This window comes from Pygocentrus nattereri, chromosome 18 (genome assembly GCF_015220715.1).
Source record: "Pygocentrus nattereri isolate fPygNat1 chromosome 18, fPygNat1.pri, whole genome shotgun sequence".
NCBI classification, from domain to species: domain Eukaryota; kingdom Metazoa; phylum Chordata; class Actinopteri; order Characiformes; family Serrasalmidae; genus Pygocentrus; species Pygocentrus nattereri.
The window spans coordinates 11,002,348-11,014,792 of record NC_051228.1 but is presented as its reverse complement, the minus strand read 5'-3'; the positions used below and the strand labels follow the sequence as shown (position 1 = coordinate 11,014,792).

The following is a 12,445-nucleotide window of genomic DNA, read 5'->3' as shown; positions in this document are numbered from 1 at the left end:
ATTTTCTATTATTAATAGCGTCTGCCCTGCCATGTGTATTTTGCCTTCCCCCAATGACTGGTGGGATAGGCTCCAGCTCCCTATGTGACCCAGAACAATAGGCGGCTTAGAAATTGTGTGTGTCTGTGTCTGTGTGTGTGTGTGTGTGTGTGTGTGTGTGTGTATCATTAATAGCCCGTTTCACCCTGAGCAGCACTACAGTCCCCAGCATGCACTGCAAAATAATGCATAAAACAATTTATTTTTATTTAAATGCCTATTTTTCTGTTGCAGTTTTGGCATGTTTTAAATGAACAATGGCCCGTTACGGTCATGGCAAAATGTTAAGTAAAAATGAATTTTATCAACGAAGTGGAGAAAATGGTGGGTAGGAACAGTTGCTAAGCAGTGACTGGAGGACTGAGAGAAAAGAAGGGAGCTTGGCGGAGAGCGCAATGGGTTGAGTGACAGCACTCACAGAAAAATCAAATGTCGGCACAGCGCCCCCTGCTGAGCGCTTTATTAATGACTGAAGCAGAAACACTGGAGTTACGGTTTGCGTCCGGCTGGCGGAGCTGTTGCTAGATAGATAGATAGATAGATAGATAGATAGATAGATAGATAGATAGATAGATAGATAGATGTTTCAGTTCAACATATAATTGAATGAATGAATTTATTTATATAAAAAACATTAATATTCTATTTTAGTCACATTAATTATAATAATAATATAAACATAAAATTAACACATTTATTATATTAATATTCATGACAAAATCATTTAGTAATAGTTGTGAATAGTGAAGCAAATAGAAAATAATTTTATTATTATTATTATTATTATTATTATTATTATTATTATTCTTTCGGCTGCTCCCTTTAGGGGTCGCCACAGAGGATCATCTGCCTCCATCTTGCCCTATCCACTGCCTCCTCTACTTTTACACCAACCATCTCCATGTCCACCTTCACTACATCCATAAACCTTCTCTGAGGTCTACCTCTTCTCCTTCTACCCGGCAGCTCCATCTCCAACATTCTTTGACCAATATATCCACTATTCCTCCTCAACACATGTCCAAACCATGTCAACCTGGCCTCTCTGGCTTTATCTCCAAACTGCTCCACCTTCACTGTCCCTCTGATTTGCTCATTTCTAATCTTGTCCATCCTTGTCACTCCCAACGAAAATCTCAGCATCTTCATCTCCGCCACCTCCAGCTCAGCCTCCTGTCTTTTAGACAGAGCCACAGTCTCCAAACCATACATCATAGCAGGACGCACTACTGTCTTGTAAACCTTCCCTTTCACTCTTGCTGCTATCCTTCTGTCACACATCAGCCCTGACATCCGTCTCCACCCACTCTGCCTGCCTGCACTGCCTGCACCCTCTTCTTCACCTCTTTTCTACACTGTCCATTGCTCTGGATGGTTGACCCAAGATATTTGAAGTCATCCACCTTTATGACCTCTACTCCTTGCATCTTCACCTTTCCACCGGCCTCCCTCTCATTAACACACATGTATTCCGTCTTGTCTCTACTGACCTTCATTCCTCTCCTCTCCAGTGCAAACCTCCACCTCTCCAGATTCTCTTCCACCTGCTCTCTACTCTCACCACAGATTACAATGTCATCTGCAAACATCATGGTCCATGGAGCCTCCTGCCTGACCTCATTTGTCAACCTTTCCATCACCATTGCAAACACGATAGGGCTCAAAGCTGATCCCTGATGTAACCCTACCTTCACCTTGAAACCATTTGTCACTCCAACTGCACACCTCACCACTGTCTCACTATCCTCATACATGTCCTGCACCACCCTAACATACTTTTCAGCTACACCTGACTTCCTCATACAGTACCACAGTTCCTCTCTTGGCACCCTATCATATGCCTTCTCTAGATCCACAAAGACACAATGTAGCTCCTTCTGACCTTCTCTGTACTTCTCTACCAACACTCTCAATGCAAAAATTGCATCTGTGGTACTCTTACTGGGCATGAAACCAAACTGCTGCTCACTGATCTGAACCTCTTGCCTTAGCCTTGCTTCAACAACTCTTTCCCATACCTTCATGCTGTGGCTCATCAACTTTATACCTCTGTAGTTACTGCAGCTCTGCACATCACCCTTGTTATTAAAAATGGGGACCAGTACACTGCTTCTCCACTCATCAGGCATCCTCTCACTCTCCAGGATTTTGTTAAACAACCTGGTTAAAAAGTCCACTGCCTTCTCTCCTAAACATCTCCATACCTCCACAGGTATGTCCTCTGGACCAGCTGCCTTTCCATTCTTCATCCTTTTTAAAGCTGCCCTCATTTCCAGCCTCTCATACAGCTCATCATAGGCCTGAGCCTTTGCCTTTGCCACCATTCTTTTCGCTATGCGACTAGCCTCACTTCCTTCATCTCTCTGGTTATCCCACTTTTTCTTAGCTGCCTTCTTCTTCTGAATACTCTCCTGGACTTCCTCATTCCACCACCAACTTTCCTTGTCTTCTTTCCTCTGATCAGACAAAACACCCAACACATTCTTGCCAGTTTCTCTCACCACCTTAGCTGTAGTTTCCCAGTCCTCAGGTAGCTCCTCACTGCCCCCAAGGGCCTGTTGCAATTTTTCCCTGAACTGCCTGCAGCCATCCTCCTCCTTCAGCTTCCACCATCTAATCTTTGGCTCTGTCTTCACTCTCTTCCTCTTCTTTGTTTCTAATCTCATTCTACAGACAACCACCCTATGCTGCCTTGCTACACTTTCCACTGGTACCACTTTACAATCTCCAATCTCCTTTAGGTGGCATCTCCTGCTAAGGATATAATCCACCTGTGTGCACCTCCCTTCACTCTTGTATGTCACCCTGTGTTCTTACCTCTTCTGAAAATACGTGTTCACCACAGCCATTTCCTTTGCAAAATCTACAACCACCTGACCTTCCGCATTTCTGTCTTTCACACCATACATACCCAGCACCTCTTCATCCCCTCTGTTCCCTTCACCAAGATGCCCATTGAAGTCTGCACCAATCACTAATCTCTCCTCTCTAGGGACACCATCTACCACTTCATCCATCTTACTCCAAAATTCATCTTTCTCCTCTAACTGACAACCAACCTGTGGTGCATATGAACTGACCACATTCAAAATTACACCATTAACCTCCAACTTCAGGCTCATGATTCTGTCTGACACTCTCTTTACATCCAGAGCACTTTTCACAAGCTGTTCCTTTAGGATTATCCCTACTCCATTTCTCTTCCTCTCTACACCATGATAGAACATATTATTATTATTATTATTTTAACTGTTACCAGTGCACGCTAACTCACTCTTAAACAGTTCAGGGGTTAACCAGGTGTGGTTTCTTGATCAGCTGGTCTGTTACTGAACCTACATCTTTGCCTAACTATGATGTTTTGTCTGCTGTTTTGATAATTGTTCTCAAATGCATACATTTGCACCTCACCAGCTAGAACACAATAGTTAGGTCCAGAGTTAAGTTGTTACTCATGTTAGGTAGGAAGGCTGGACTTAGAGTAGTTTGAGAAGCATGTTTCCAAAATCTGATTGGATGTCATTGAATGTAGTAATGAAGTGCAGCACAGGGTTTTCACATTTTCAGTATAAACTGTATTGTGTAAAAAGAGGAAGATGATGCAAGCAAGAAGGAAGGGGTCTTGAGGTCAGCTGAGTGGCCTTATTGACTGGAACAGTGCCTTCAGCCAAGAAGGCTTTAGTTTGGATTTAAGTTCTGTCAGAAAATAACCAGAAGATGCCTTAATAAAATTTAGATTGAAACAACCAAATACATGATTTGATTTAATTAAGCCATGGAGACAGAAGCAGATATTTATTATAAATCAACATATTAATTCACATTGAGCAATAGTTGCATTCATTCAAAGTGGGCACTGAAGGCCAATAAACTTCTAATCCATGCACTTATGTTAATATGTGGAGGGGAAGGTGATTTATTATGATTTGATTTGAGTTATTTTTATATGTTATAGCTTTTTGGAAAGAACATTTCTCAGTATTTTTCCAGTAATTTGTACTGGAAGGAGATAAAAGACTTGATTGTTTCAGTTTTGGTCTTGACCCGTCGCTTTTGTTTGGGTTGGTCTCGACAGTGGTGGTCTTAAATATAGCCTTAATATTAACCCTTGTGTGGTGTTGATGTGTTTGTTACTCAGTGGTCTAATGGAGCCACCACATTGTTGTTTTTGTTAAATAAATGCTGCTGTAACAATTTATGTAAAAATACCAGATGATTGAAATATCACAAGTGTCCAGTGTAGGACTCTCCTTTAGCAGCTGTAGCCAGTCAGCATCCTGTCCATATTGTCCACCTTCACACACACACACACACACACACACACACACACACACACACACACACACACACTAACACTATTTTATATATTTTGTTCACAGAAAATAAGCAAAGACCAAGGAATCTAAGGTTAAAATAATAATAATTTGCACATAAATTTTCCTTTTGGTAAATACTGAAAATGGGTCCCACAGACCTGAACACCTCATAAGGGTTAATTCCCTCCCTCTACTCTTGTATGTCACCCTGTGTTCCTCCCTCTTCTGAAAATACGTGTTCACCACAGCCATTTCCTTTGCAAAATCTACAACCACCTGACCTTCCACATTTCTGTCTTTCACACCATACATACCCAGCACCTCTTCATCCCCTCTGTTCCCTTCACCAAGATGCCCATTGAAGTCTGCACAATCACTAATCTCTCCTCTCTAGGGACACCATCTACCACTTCATCCATCTTACTCCAAAATTCCTCTTTCTCCTCTAACTGACAACCAACCTGTGGTGCATATGAACTGACTACATTCAAAATTACACCATCAACCTCCAACTTCAGGCTCATGATCCTGTCTGACACTCTCTTTACATCCAGAGCACTTTTCACAAGCTGTTCATTTAGGATTATCCCTACTCCATTTCTCTTCCTCTCTACACCATGATAGAACATATTATTATTATTATTATTTTAGCTGTTACCAGTGCACGCTAACTCACTCTTAAACAGTTCACACACACATACACACAGACACACACACACACACACACACACACACACACACACACACACACACACACACACACACACACTATTTTATATATTTTGTTCACAGAAAATAAGCAAACACCAAGGAATCTAAGGTTGAAATAATAATAATTTGCACATGAATTTTTCCTTTTGGTAAATACTGAAAATGGGTCCCACAGACCTGAACACCTCATAAGGGTTAATTCAAAATTTTGAGAACATATGTGGATAATCCCTGTCAAGACCTGCAACAGTTCAAAACCTTAAATTACTTCACCATTTAGGAATAAATCAACAGAGGATGTTTTGTTAAGACAGAATCTACTTTTTAATAAGTATAAGGTGGGTATATAAAAAGGCTAGTGAGAGCAATATATATCTGAATACCAATTTAATGAGAAATACACATTTATAAAAGGTTAAATGCATGTAAATACAATAGTACAAAGTACCAAGTAGAAAAGTATTTGAACATTGCTGATGTTCATTTACAGAAATACAATGTGAAGAACAAATTATCAGCTTTATTTCACAGTCATTTTTGTTTATTTAAATATTTGTTCCTGTTATTTCTATTGCTATTACAGTAAAAGGCAATATTTACAGATTTTTACCATCACTGAATGATGGTATATATCCCTGCTGTTGGAACAAACCCTCGCATTTTTTGCGTTTCAGTTTCGCATTTCAGTTTTTGACATGATTTGAAAATACTCGTTGTCCTTTCATGATGAATGGACCAACAGAAATGATCCAAAATTACTTGGAAATAGGTCTGGTTTCACTGACTTACATTAAAAGTAGAGTAGGTTTTTACCTTCTCCTGTAAAGTTACTATTTTGGAGATACAAGGTTTTCTTCAGAATGCAGCGATAGATATGAAAAGTTGAGATCTATTCAGAATCATTTGAATGGATTAACTGGATAAGATGATGCATCAGCAAATACATTTCATGGGGGCATCAAAATAAAGCATTGAAAGGAAACTTGGCGTTTACTGTTTTGGAGGATCAGAAAGCGAATACATCATGTAGAATTAAATTTGTGCATTAATATCGGAATAAAATAGATAATGGACAGGTCTTAGCTGGTAATGTAAATCAGTTTTAGGACTGGTATTAACAGAAAACTTCCTCTGTATGTAACAGTATATCTCCTCATTTAAACCATATATTTGCTCCCCATCCTTTTCTTATGTATGATTTGCAGTACGGTCTTTGCTCTGGGCAGGGCACAATACTTCTTTCCCTTATGATGCAACCTGGAATCAAAAAGATGGTTTAGTTTTATAAATATGTGTTCAGTCCAAGACTGTGTCCACTACCAAGAACTGCCTTGACTTCAGTCAGTGATGAAAAATAAATACACTTGTTATCAAATAATATTTCACAAACAAGATGTTATTCTTCACTTTTATTAGCCAAAAAGAGTTTTAATTATTTGGCAGGTCCCGTCTTTGCTTTTATCAGTTCTACCCAATTTCAGGTTTCAGTATTAGGTGTTAGTTGCTAAAGGACGACAATAATGAATGCTGTTTGTTAGGAATATACATTTAGAGTGGGTAATGTTCAGAGACCACCCTTCACTTATTTAATTTCCTGTCAAAACGGCCTTTAAGAACACATTATTCATTTTTAAGGAAATGTTTCTGAGGAGATTAGATTAGAAATTCAAACTCCACTTTTGCTTCAGATCTGAAAAAATTCCATGTTTTTTTATATCCATCCTTCCACTGTGAAGACACCTCTGGCTCTGACAGGCTTTGTAGTTGTCAAGAAGCCTTTAATGAAAAAAGGAAATGGACTGACCACCCCAGAGTCCAGACCTCAACATCATTAGATGTGTTTGGGATTTCTTGGAAGAAGAAAATGCAACTGAGACTGAACTTTGGAAAATACCTCTATTTCTTTGAAAAACTGAAAGCAAGTCTGGAAAAAGAATGGAAACTGTAATCAAGTTAAAGGTGGATATTAAATACTGAATAATCTGATATAGTACTTAGTTGTTGGTGCTTCTTCTAATTCTTTGTGCTTTGAGGCCTTTTTGACTGGAAATTAAACACATGACAGGTGGTTCTGAATTCTGACAGTACTGAATTCTCAAGTTTGAATAAAGATATGGCTTCATAAATATGTGTGTAAACACATTACTCAGCATATTGGGAAAAATGACTTATATTTCACGTTCTTCAAGAATAGATTATTTAAAACAATAATTCTTAAAATATCAGTTAAATAAAAAAATAAAATATAGAAAATACCACAGTAGGTAAAAGAAGAGCATTCGCACCAGTATAGAGTTTGGCACGAACCATACCTGAATGCAGTAGTATTAAGCAGTGCCAGTGATAAATCCTGGTACACTGTATAGTTGGTGTTCGTCAGGGCAAAATTAAAAGCAACATTAGATGAGCACGAAAAATTGTGTTTAATAACAAAACAAACACTTCTTGGTAGTGGACTTTATAAGTGTTCCATTAAACTCGTTAGGTAATTAGTAATTAGCATAATTTAGTGTCACATCAAACTCACACCACGGCATCGATCTCACAGGCTCCATTCCGACTCTGGACATCAAACTTCTCCACCTCCTGCAGTATGGCTAGAGGGATGCGGGATGTTTGAACACAGCATGTTGGAATAGCACCTGGGATTGGAGCCAGTTCACTTGTGAGAAGCATCTTGACTCACAGTCAGAGTTGGACAAAATACTTTGAAAAAGGCGAAAACTTTCTCAACTAATTTTTTTTCCTTCTGATCACCTGCTTCAGTCCACTGCTGCTCCCACAATCCACATAAGTCCAGTACAACACTGAGGTTGGCAAACATCTCCACTACTGAGGAGACTGATAGTTTAATCATTCCTTATTAGAACTCAATAATGATGTGATTAATAACGGGCTCATCACATTGATTTATCAGTCTGTTCAGGTTTCAGCAGAGCCCAATAACACTGGGATTAATAACTGATCATCACATTGATTTATCAGTCTGTTCAGGTTTCAGCAGAGCCCAATAACACTGGGATTAATAACTGATCATCACATTGATTTATCAGTCTACTCAGGCTTTAGCAGAGGTCAGTAACACTGAGATTAATAATTGAACATCACATTAATTTATCAGTCTACTCAGGCTTTAGCAGAGCTCAGTAACACTGAGATTAATAACATCAACACATTGATCTATCAGTCTACTCAGCTTTTACTGGGAACTTCAGTGTTTGTAAGGAATCTGTAAATTGAGGCCCTTTTTAGAATTTGTATAACAGGCATGTTGGCTACACACTATATACTGATTTTAAAAAACATTCAAATGTTAAACTTCTTTTTTTATTTAGTGAGTATGTTTTCCAAAAGCATTCACATAACAATGTAAAAGGTAACTGTGATATGGCTTTAATACAGATACTTAATTTCTTAATTAAGATAATTTCTGCATTCTGAATACATAAGTCCCATATCCGTATTCTGACACATCCCATCACTGCTCACAGAATATACTGAATTTAAATAAATAATTAAAATTAATAGCTACTGAAGATTAAAGTAACATTGTTCCATTTCCAACCTTTCCTGGAAAATAAAGTTTTTGTAGAATTTAAAGAAAAAGAATTGTCTTCCAATAATGAAAAAAACTTCTATCCTACTTCACTCAACAAAGTGAGTGAAATGTCAAAAGCTCAAACTAGAACATTCCAGTGTATGACCAAATTTATAACAGTTGTTCAGAAAACTCTTTGGTCTGGTTTATTTAGCCATATCTGTAGCCCTATATTTACCTTGGACAGAGCTGAAGGTGATGCACAGGACCAGCAGAAGCACTTTGAGATCCATTTGGATGTTTCGGCTGTGACTCAGACTCCTGTTAACCACGCTTCACTATTAAAGAATCCTGCCCGTCTGTGATTTCACACTGGTTTTATGAGCAGAGGGGAAGCCACACCTCCCAAACCATGCAGAATACCTGCAGAATATTCAGGAGGCATCAGCCTTCATAGCCTTTTTTTCCTGTTATACTCCGTAGCTCATCTAGTGTTGTGTCTTATTTATTGGGTCTCAGTTGACTTGTAGGTTAAGCTGAGACTGGGTGTTTACTTAGTGGTTGTGACTGAATTTAAATGTCAAAATATGAAAACTTTCATTTTCACTTTAAAGTATTGAGAACTTTGTAATACTACAATTACAGACTGTACTCCATCTGTTTCTCTGCATACTTTGTTAGCCCCCTTTCACCCTGTCCTGCAATAGTCAGAACCCCCCCCACAGGACCATTACAGAGTAGGTATTATTTGGGTGGTGGATCATTCTCACCACTGCAGTGACACTGACATAGTGTGTATTGTGCTGGTATGAGTGGATCACCCACAGCAGTGCTGCTGGAGTTTTTAAAACACTGTGTCCACTCACCGTTCACTCTCAGACACACTTACTTTGTTGGGCCACCCTATGGATGTAAAGTCAGAGACAATAGATCAGGATGCTGCCCACATGACGCTGTTGTCTAGATATTCTTGGTTGGTGGACTATTCTCAGTCCATCAGTGACACTGAGATGTTTAAACACTCCAGCAGTGCTGCTGTGTCTGATCCACTTGCACCATTAGAACACACACTCCACCACTATGTTGGTGTCACTGCAGTGTTGAGGACGGTCCACCACCTAAATAATACTTGCTCTGGTTCCTTATGGCTGATCGGTGTATATACCCAAAATATCCAGTCAGCCCTTCTCATTAGTAATTTCGGCTAATTTAAGATGCACCTGTAACCTTGATAGAAAAGCACTGCCAAAAGAATGGGACACTGTAGAGCAGCCGCACCTGGGCCCAATGTCACTATGCCCAATGCCAAGCACCAGCTAGAAGGATACAACGGGTACTGATCTGCGGCACAGTGGAACTGCATTCTCTTAAGTGGAGTTCCATCCATTACCTTTGAAATGAGTCTGATCCTGAGCTAATCATCTAACATCAGTACCTGACCACACTAATGCTCTTCCAACTGAATGCGGTCAGATCCTCACAGCAATGTTCCAACATCTAGTGTAAAGTCTTCCCAGAAGAGTAGAGGCTGTTACTACAGCAAATGAATGACAACCTTCCTAATAATGTCCTCAATTTCAGGGAAAAAAGCCTGTCCACAAACATTTGGACATATACTTTATTAGTAACACCTGCTCAGTCACACCTGATCCAGGAAATCAACTCATTAACAGCCCATTATAAAGTTAAAATGTATGTTAAGACAGGAATAGCACAAAAACGTGCAGGGCACTGGGCCTCCTGGACCAGTCTTGAGAAAGTCACTGTTTCTCAAATCGTGAGCTACGGTCACCCACCAGGCCGCAAAAATATAGGTAACATATCCATCCATCCATTTTCTAAGCCGCTTCTCCGTCAGGGTTGCGCTGGAGCCTATCCCAGCAGTCTTCGGGCGGAAGACAGGATACACCCTGGACAGGTCGCCAGTCCATCGCAGGGCAGACAGACAGACAGACACAGACAGTCACTCACACACTCACACCTAGGGGCAATGTAGCATGTCCAATTGGCCTGACTGAATGTGTTTGGACTGTGGGAGGAAACCGGCGAACCCGGGCCCTCCTCGCTGTGAGGCGACAGCGCTACCCACCACGCCACCATGCCGCCCATAGGTAACGTAGGAAGTTTTAATTTTTTTTTATTTAATTTTTTTAAATCTGCTTTGGGGGCACAGTCAAATCTGGGCACACCTGTTCAAATGACATTTTAACTTAGAAAATAAACAAAAGTTAACACATTCTCTATAGTAAACACAGTTCTGCACATTTTGCTAAATTTGGTATATTTGAAAAAAGATCAAATAAAGCCTGTGTAAAAGTTATAAATGCCTGGTTGAGAAGAGGTCAGAGGAGAATGACCAGCCTTGTTCCAGCTAACAGGAAGGCTACAGCAACTCTAATAACTCCTTACAACAGTGATGATCAGAAATACATCACTAAATGCACAAGTTGAAGCTTGAGGTGGATGGGCTACAAAAGATCAGGTTCCACTCCTGTCAGCCAAGAAGAGGAATCTGAGGTGACAGGGGGCACAGGCTCACACAAACTGGACAACTGAAGAAAGGAAATACCATCACCTCATCTGATCAATCTTGACATATAGATGATAGGGTTGGAATTTGGCATAAACAACTTGAACCCATGAACCCTATCTGCCAACAATTCAAGCTGATTGTGTAATGGGGTGGGCAGTCCTTTACTGTCATACATTGGGCCCCCTGATATCAATCAAGCATTATTTGAATGTCACAGTCTAAGTGAGTATTATTTGTTCATCATGTGTGTCTCTTTATGGCCAGATTTTTCCATCTTCTATTGGCTAGGTCCACCACTACAATGTGCATTATCACAAATCCCAAGTCATCTCAAACTAGTTGCATTAACACGACAATGAATTAATTGAGCTTCAAAGGATGCCCCCAGTCATCAATTCTCAATACAACAGGGCACTTTGGTATGTGGTAGGTATTCACAGCATGAATGTACAACTGACATACCTGCAGCAAATGTGTAATACAATCATGTCAGCACCAGAAAATGTTTAATAAAAATAAAATCTTTACTAGATTGACATATAGACTCTATTAGTTTAATAGATACCAGGCAGATGGAAGTAAATTAAATCAGACATTTATTAAGCAGCCCATTTACAACACAATTTACAAATTAAATAACTATTTAGAAACATAATAAAAGAAACTAAGACGAACTCACACTCATTAAAAAGCCTAAAATTCCCCTGATGAGAAGTTTGTTCAAGTTCTATTCATCACGTAAGTCACACTTAAGCCTTGCCAGTACAATTTTGGTATTCACATTTCAAATAAATAGCAGCAAGAACATCTGTGGTCTTTCCTCATCTCTCCTTCTCATTATGAATCTGAAACAAATGAAAGTACACAGGGGTTACATGAAAGAGGTACATGCACCCACATGCATCAAGTCAGATGTTGTGAATGGATGTGTAACAGTCACCTTTCTTCCTCCAGGGTCCCCACGGCTTGTGGGAAGGCACGGCGGTTTGTTCCTGGCCGGCTGAGAACTGCTGCAAGTGTGAAAGACATGAGACAAGTTTATACAGAGACTGTTGATTAGGAATCCTTCTCAAGGGCTTATAGCAACTGCTTCGATGAAAAACAAAATCCATTTTTGACAGGATCCACCTGCATGTCTGAACAGGTGAGAAAAAACTCCAGGTTTGTTCTGGAGGGCAAAAAGAGACTTGATATATTGCAACAAAAATATTTGTTTTGTACTTTTAGCTCTCAATGTTATCAGAATAGTAATTCACAAGTGAAGTAGGGTAAGAATATATCAGACATAAGAAATTTCGGTGATAAGTA

General features: G+C 39.6%; 2 protein-coding genes across 3 annotated transcripts in view; both read right to left on the bottom strand.

Moving 5' to 3' along the window:
- Positions 1-5,850: 5,850 nt before the first annotated feature.
- On the bottom strand, positions 5,851-8,945 carry ccl27b (chemokine (C-C motif) ligand 27b). The gene is made up of 3 exons (XM_037547626.1): positions 8,843-8,945; positions 7,594-7,708; positions 5,851-6,323 (listed from the first exon to the last, which is right to left on the bottom strand). The coding sequence occupies exons 1-3, from the start codon at positions 8,895-8,897 to the stop codon at positions 6,224-6,226; spliced, it is 270 nt and encodes an 89-aa protein (XP_037403523.1). The 5' UTR covers positions 8,898-8,945; the 3' UTR covers positions 5,851-6,223.
- A 2,771-nt stretch (positions 8,946-11,716) lies between these two features.
- The window catches only part of LOC108441067 (myosin-IIIb), a 59,052-nt gene continuing 58,323 nt past the window's right edge, over positions 11,717-12,445 (bottom strand). The window contains exons 29-30 of one of the 2 annotated variants that reach the window (XM_017720358.2): positions 12,078-12,147; positions 11,717-11,982 (exon numbers count right to left, since the gene is read on the bottom strand). In XM_017720358.2, coding sequence (XP_017575847.1) covers positions 11,975-11,982; positions 12,078-12,147 — 78 coding nt within the window. In that variant the 3' untranslated portion in view covers positions 11,717-11,974. The remainder of the gene's footprint in view (positions 11,983-12,077; positions 12,148-12,445) is intronic. The other variant, XM_017720359.2, reaches the window with a different exon arrangement.

Excerpts from the sequence above, each read along its gene's own strand:
- ccl27b (XM_037547626.1), bottom strand. The coding sequence starts at position 8,897 with ATGGATCTCAAAGTGCTTCTGCTGGTCCTGTGCATCACCTTCAGCTCT. Across the intron at positions 7,709-8,842 it reads CACCTTCAGCTCTGTCCAAG|GTGCTATTCCAACATGCTGT; the intron begins GTAAATATAGGG and ends CTCCAATCCCAG. Across the intron at positions 6,324-7,593 it reads TGTGAGATCGATGCCGTGGT|GTTGCATCATAAGGGAAAGA; the intron begins GTGAGTTTGATG and ends TTTTGATTCCAG.